This window comes from Copidosoma floridanum, unplaced genomic scaffold (genome assembly GCF_036245765.1).
Source record: "Copidosoma floridanum isolate Cflo_tuat_1 unplaced genomic scaffold, Cflo_Japanese_pri ptg000019l, whole genome shotgun sequence".
NCBI lineage: Eukaryota > Metazoa > Arthropoda > Insecta > Hymenoptera > Encyrtidae > Copidosoma > Copidosoma floridanum.
In genome coordinates, this window is record NW_028321896.1 from 18124125 (window position 1) to 18131477 (window position 7353).

At 42.8% G+C, this 7353-nt stretch overlaps 1 protein-coding gene across 1 annotated transcript in view; it reads right to left on the reverse strand.

Annotated features, from left to right (window-relative positions):
• mbo (nuclear pore complex protein Nup88) overlaps positions 1-4084 on the reverse strand; it is a 55231-nt gene extending 51147 nt beyond the window's left edge. Inside the window, exon 1 of the mRNA XM_014351474.3 lies at positions 3711-4084. Within this exon, the coding sequence (XP_014206960.2) occupies positions 3711-3923 (213 nt within the window). The 5' untranslated portion in view covers positions 3924-4084. The remainder of the gene's footprint in view (positions 1-3710) is intronic.
• Between the last annotated feature and the right edge of the window lie 3269 nt (positions 4085-7353).

Genomic DNA, 7353 nt, shown 5'->3' on the forward strand with positions numbered 1-7353 from the left:
ATGGAGCATAAAAGCCGGCTATTTTACAAACGCGGAAGGGGATTTGAGAGCTGCCGTGACGCCGCCAGCGCTTCTCCTCGGGTTATTGAACATCGCGCATATTATCCCGGCGTCTCTTGCGATTCATAGCCTCTCCTGCCCCTCGAAGATTTTTTTTTTTTTTTATAGGGATTCGCATCACACTTGGCGCGTTTGCGCTTTTCTCGACGTGCAGGGCTACCCTTCGGATCCTTGATATGTTGACTTGACTTTTTTTGTATATCGGACTGATTACCATCGTCGTATACATTTCGAATTTGAACATCACTTTCGCGTTGTGATTGTCTGAGGCGATATTTCATACCCAAAAAATTTTTCAATAATCTAAACCTCTACAGGTATGTTACATATTTTCGAAGCGTAAAAATGAATATGACTCAAACAAAAGTACCTATAACTCCGATATTGGCGCTTTCTTCAAATCAATGTTAAACATTAAAATAAATGATATTTTTTACTTAAAAAAATAGTTTACAATTACCAGACCGCAAGTATAACATTGAAAAGTTTTGACTGCGTGTCATCTCCTTTTACCACAGCTAATCCGTTCCTCACTGCGATCGTGCGGCTGTCGTACAGAAGTAGGTATTTCCTCCTTTTTTTGGAAAAGTACAAAAAAGCGTTTTATCAGAGAGCCGCTCGAGAAAAAGACATTTTGCTTTCAGACGAAGAAGAACCCCGAGGAGTAAAAGAGCGTCGTCGTGACAAACGAATGAAATTGGCGAGTCGGAAGAAAAAGCGGCCGTATCGCAGGTATAGGTACAAGTTGGTCCTCGAGAAGGTGGAGGTGGCGGAGGGTGAAAATAATTTTTCGGGGTAAAAATAATTCCTGACGAAAGTATAAGGGCTTGAAACGTATCTACGAACGCGATGATGAATCTCGACTACGGTCGACTACGGGTGATAAGAGCGAGAGAGAGACGTGCCGTAGAAAAAGGGACCGCCTAGCAGTGGGGGGCACGTAAATTCGCGAATTAAAGAACTTATTCCATTTGGGCAGCCAAAGGGGTGTGAATATACACTTTGGGAGTGGCGGCATTATCTGGCGGCTCGTTCGAGCTCCGCCGAGAGGAAAGCCTCGGCTGACGTAGCGCAGGAAAAGAGAAGAATCACCAAAGGGGGGGCTAGGGGGGGGTCCGCACAGCAGCTAACAAAGATAACTCTATGCAATAAAAATGATTCAAAGTTTCCCGCGGCGGATGCCGGTGTGTTCCGATGCCCGCGTATATAGGTACGTATATACACACAGCCCTTGACAATGGCCCCCCCGCGTCTTTGTCTCGACCCCCTTACCCCCCCCCACCGACGATTCCCAACCCCTCCCTTTCCAGAGCGCGACACCTATCTTCCGGTTTAAAGTCGCGCGCGCCAGGGAGGAACACGGAGAGCGCGCTAACTTTTATTATTTACGACTGATATTGCAGCCGGTGCGTCCTCTCTTTTCCCCGGCTCGTCCCTTTCGACCGCCACCGCCAAAGAAGTCTCGCTCGACGCTACACACACACACACCCGGGACAGGACGTCCTATCGCCTCCTCCTCCGGGCGAGCCTTTCTTCGCTCATATTCTCCCGCCTCCGACGACCTGTTCATCTAATTTTTTTTATTTCGTATTTATTTTTCCTCCTCCCTTGTTTTCAACCGCATTGGTGCAACTCCGAAATTTGAGGGAGTTTTCTTCCCGCGCGAAACGACATTTCCCTAAAGGGGTCGCTACAGAGCTCGAGAAGCGCGAGAAAATTCGAATGTGGGTATATCGAATCAACAACGGACGAGTCCGAGTTTTCTTGCATATACATGGGTGGGCGGTGGCTTGACCGTTGGTCGATGCGTGTGTGTGTAAGTGTGTACACGCGGGGGCGAGAGAGAAAAGGGACTGAATTTGCATTTTATTCGCCGGCGTGGCTCGGACCGCTCGGACATTTATTTTAATTAAATTACTCGCCGGCGTAGTCGAACAAGCCATTTCCTATAAATTATATCCCCCCCCCCAACCGTCTTCCCCTTTTTCCTTTCCTTTTGTACGCCACGGCTATGTATGTATACGTATACCGTGCAATGGGCTTTAATGTACTCGCTGATCTCTCGCGCGCGCGACCTGCACCCCCCTCTCACTCTCTTTGTGTGCCCATTGAAATGAAATAAAAGCACTGGCCTCTTTGCCGCCTCCGTTCCTCCCCTTGGAGACCCGAACCCTGTACACGCGCGATGGTGGTTCCTCTTTTTCTTGCACTTGCTTCATCCCTATCGGTTCAAAGTCCCTCCGCAAGCTGACCGGAAGTCCAAGGGGTGGGTGTGTTGTGCTCACAGGGAGATTGGGGTTCCTTTGGGCTCTTTTGTTGTGCGACCGGAGAAGTCGTTTTGTCGTCAAAATTTGGGCTTTACGTCATCGGGTGATTTTTTCCGATTAAACTGTCCCGCTTATAAGTAATAATTCCTTTACTTTTCCAGATTTGTGATACAACGATTGAATCTTTACTTTCTTACATTTTTTTCTTTTCATAAACTTTACTCACTGCGTCAATTTGAAGATTGATTATTTAAAATGTTCTCTTGAAGAATTTATTCATCGGAATAACTTTTATAATCACATCAGGTAATGATTTGCTCTAAAATAAAATAGGAAGTTGTAACTAGTAATACATGGTAATTGTATAGAAAAAAATAAAATAAAGCAGAGTAATTTTATATAAATAATTAAAATTATACATTTATCACTGAGAAGAAATATAATGTATTGCTCGTGTTAAGCAAAATTATATGAATAATATAATTATTCTTAACTGTGCACAAAAGATAAATGTCAAATTTTTTACGTAACTACAGAATATCAATCGTATTGGCAATTTTTTACGTTTCCTAAAGAGATTTTTATATTTTTTATAGTTCAAAAATTTTTATCACCATTACATTGACCGGAAATGTCATCTTTAAAAATTAAATGTGCCCAACTGATTAATTTTAACTACAAAAGTGAAGCTACATGTCAGCTCCATTCGAAACAACATCTCAAGATGTGTGAAGTACTTACATACAGATGTAAGGAATGTATACAGATTGGGACTATCCCCATGTTGTCTTTAAACATTTAGGTCGATTGAAGTCCATTACATGTTTCATTTCAAGGATAAATCAAAATTGTAAGTATCCTTGTACTGAGACATGCGACTAAAAATTATTCTGAATAAGAAACATTAATTTACCTAGATTTATTTGTGGGAAAGTAGTAAGACATTAGTACGTGTAAATAAATTCAGAAGAACTATGATTCAATATGTAATTCTTATATAGACTGCAATAATTATCTTAGACTTATAAATAGTTTGTATGGCTAGGGATATATAAAGCCAAAATAAACACTCTGAGTTCATATTGCACATACTTGTGACACTTCACTATGGACAAGTTTTACTATTAAAAATGGAGCAAGCCAGCTTCTGTATGCTCCAAACATCACACTGAACAACTGCATGGTGATGTCAAATGAAAACAAGCTTCATGAGAATATGGAAGAAACATAAATTGGTCGAACAAGGTTACTCGAGAGGATGTATCCATGTACAGTCCACCCACCAATCATCAGTAATTTACATATTATGAATAAAATCAAAACTACACTGAAAAGTGTATGAAACATGAGATTTGATGGAGGTAAACAAACAAACCAACTCACCTGAAACGTAGCACTCCCGTGCTTCCCTCGAACCGCCGAAACGTTCAACAGCGTGAGTATACAAGATTTCTCGGGGTTCCAGACGTACAGGATATCATCGCGGATCTCCAGGATGTTCCTCGTGTCCTTGGCAAAATCCTTGGGCAGATTACTTTTGAGATCTTTGAATAACTTGGTCTCGTTGAGACCGAGGGGATCGGTGCACGAAGTCATTTTTTACTTATTTTTTCTCAACAATACCACACAGTTTATCCACTCGATTTAACAGATACACAATAAACACGGCACATGTGAGTACGTAAACACTGTATGAAGAGTCTGTTGAGCAAAAACAACGAAGTTTGCCGGGAGAGCTATATACACGTATAATGTAAGGTTAGGTAGTCGCGTGGATGTAGCAGACGGCTGCAGCGTTTCAGTTAACAGCGCGCGCTCGGGGACACACTCGATTCATCGAATCGAAGCTGCGCTGCAGTGCGACCAACTTTTCGCAACGAAAGCGAAATTCGTCCGTTATATGGAACGCGGGTAAGGATGGTCTCCCGGGCTGAGCAAGTCATCGGCGTTTACGAGCGTGTTCCTGTAGAGAAGGAAAAGTGATTAAACCAGCTTGTGCGCGCGGACCTGGTGGCTCCAATTTTCAATCGGTCTCGCGGTCGAGTTTCAGTTTTACTCAGTGCAGTATATTATATGATGTATCGCCGATAGATTTTCCCGAATGTTTCTTGGGACTGAACATTTCAACCGTTGTTGGAAACTAATGTATACATAGTAAGTATACACAGTCATACATGGTAATGCATCACTCGATTCTTTGGATGTTGGATGGTGATGTTGTACGTGCGATTCCAATTTCCAATGGTGCTGCTGCTGCTCCAAAGGTAAACTGTATTTTTTTTTTAACGGTTACTCCGAAAGATTTAAATAACTCACTCCTGAACGTATAATATTAAGAATATTTAAGATGCATATACCCATACATAGAGTACTTGTATATTTATATAAAGCTTTGATGCCGACACGCAGAACGTAATATATTTCGAGGTAAAGCACCATACAGGTATATAATAAAATAGAGACGCGTTGAAGCAAGCCGGGGATTGTTTGGTGGCATTAATTTCAACGACGGCTAGCACATACACGTGTATTATACGTAGTTATATCCCGCCTGGTCCCCGGAGAGGAGGAGGCGCAAGACGCTAGAGCTCCTTACTTACACCTCCGCCAAGGATTTCCTTTTCAAAGCCCCTTTGCTTGTATAACCTACACCTATACTCATATTATTATCATCGTCATTACTACCATACAAGATATATACCTATATGTATACGAGTATCATATATACTCTAAAAACACAACGCGGCCTATCTCAGCGTTGGCCTCGCTCGTTAATTAGTAGCTGATACCACAGACGAACGTCTTTTCGCGCCGCACTTGCCGTTTTCTCGCGATATCTGATGACGGTGTGTATAATGTATACGGTAAGGGCGGAGAGGATATATTTATTATCTTAATATTATTGTTGCCTCGGTGTTTCTTACACACCGCACACAAACATCGCTTATCGAAGATTTGCACCCCGCACGCAGTGCGAAAATTCCCTTCAATGCTATTATATATACATATTCCTCTGTGACTTTTATCGACTTGTCTTGATATTAATGCGACTCGTAGCAGACTAGCCTATGAGGTATACATTTATTCTGGAAAAATCAAGGCCCCGACGCAGATATATTGACGGGGGGGGGGGGCCGAGGAAATTCGACGGGAAGACGGTGTCGACGATTCGTCTCTCCCGTCACCATGTGTGTACGCGTGTGCAGGTACTTTTCGCAAATAGCATCCCCCGGAAGAGGCATCCTTTCGGCCCATTATAAATGAAACGGCCCCGTGTACCCCATCCATCGGGCGAACCGCAGATTGGCCCGCACTCGATGAACCCATCGCTTTACTACACACACACTCCTCTGCGCCCCGGGACATTCGTCTTCCGATTCATTTATCATACATACACACGCGCCCCCTCAACCTTTCGATATTACATGTATTTTCTCTTTTTGCGCTTCCCCCCCCCCTCACTTTATTAAAATAACGCCAGAGAGAGAGAGTCGGATGTTAATTTCCCCCCGCGCCGGGGACAGATTTAAAATTCCATTTGAAGCCGCGGCGGCGCAAAAAGTATTTAATCTTGGGGGATATTTCCGCGGGGCTAAGATTTTGCGCGAAAAAAAAAAAAAAAAAAGGTGCTCGCGCGAGGATGTATTATACACGCCGCGTTTTATGTTTCGCGAGCTTGGGATGGGGGGCTCTCGAGGTTTTTTTCAATTTAGAAAATTTCCACGGGCGACGCGCGGACCAGAGCGAAATCCGCCGCGGCGTCCCGCGCGCAAGAGATAATTAACGTCGGTTGGGCTGCTTTGTCTAATTACATTTCTTTTCGCGAGAGGCCGAGGCTTTCAAAGAGAGTTGAAGAGTCTTTTTTTTTTTGTTTTCTTGATGTATCATCCTTTGCCGTGTGGGTACACTTTTTTGTGCTCAACCATGCGCGGCTCTTTGCGAGGGAGGGAAAAAAAAAAAAGAAAAAAATGGGTGTACATACCGAGAGAGCCTTGGAAAGCGTTTCCTCGAGCTCGATGTACCTTCGACGCGGAGAGAAACCCTTTTTTTTCTCTCCTCCCCCTCTCTCGTCTTTACCGACTTGTTAGGCACGACTGCTCCGCAATGATGTTTTACACTCTCTCATCCGGAGCGAAAAATTGTACATTGTCGCTGTTTAGGCTGGCAAACACATTTTAAACTCCAACCAAAAGGTGTCATCCATAACGTCTCGTCAAAGAGAACAATCAATCCTACATGGTAATGACCTACTGTACAGTAAAAAAAATATATTATTTAGCAGTTCTCTTCGTTCGGATTAAAATCGTTCCATTGATATACTCATGAATAAATTAATATCGGCTGGTCTCCAATGCGTGACCCTCATTTTTCACTTATTCACCAGTAAAAATCTTGTTCATTTGCGCAATTAACAGAATTGATCTTTAAATTATACAATAGAATCCAATGCTTCAACTTGAAAAAAAAAAAAAAAAAATTCATTTTTCATACTTCAATTGAAAAAAAATATAAAATAACAAATGACCAACTAAGCATTCATTCCCATGAATATTGTTACGATCACGCTTGGCTGAAAAAATATACCAGACGCGTCTTTGGTGCAAAAGTTTGGCCAATCGCTTTGATTTACCAATCCCTGCTTGAATTATTTATATTTTTTACTGTCACCTTCACCAAAACTTTCTACTCGGCGAAAATCGAAGCCGAAACGCCAAGTTACGTCAGAAGTACAGCGGGCACATCCTTTGTATCGCTGCCAGATACAAGACGAAGAAAGACGTGCAGCCAAGAAAACGTTACCATATTCACGGGGTAACATCAGTAACATCAGTATACAAAACGTGTCTTCTGGCACACGTATAAGTATATATGTATACGCTCATGTGCACCAAAGGGAAGCGTCACGACACGTCACGATATTATACGCCCGAGAGTTCGCTTTTCCTCCTCTGATTTTGTTTCCCCCCTTTCCTGTCTTTTGGACCGAATATATAAAAGGAGAGAGAGAGAAATACAGCCCTGGCTT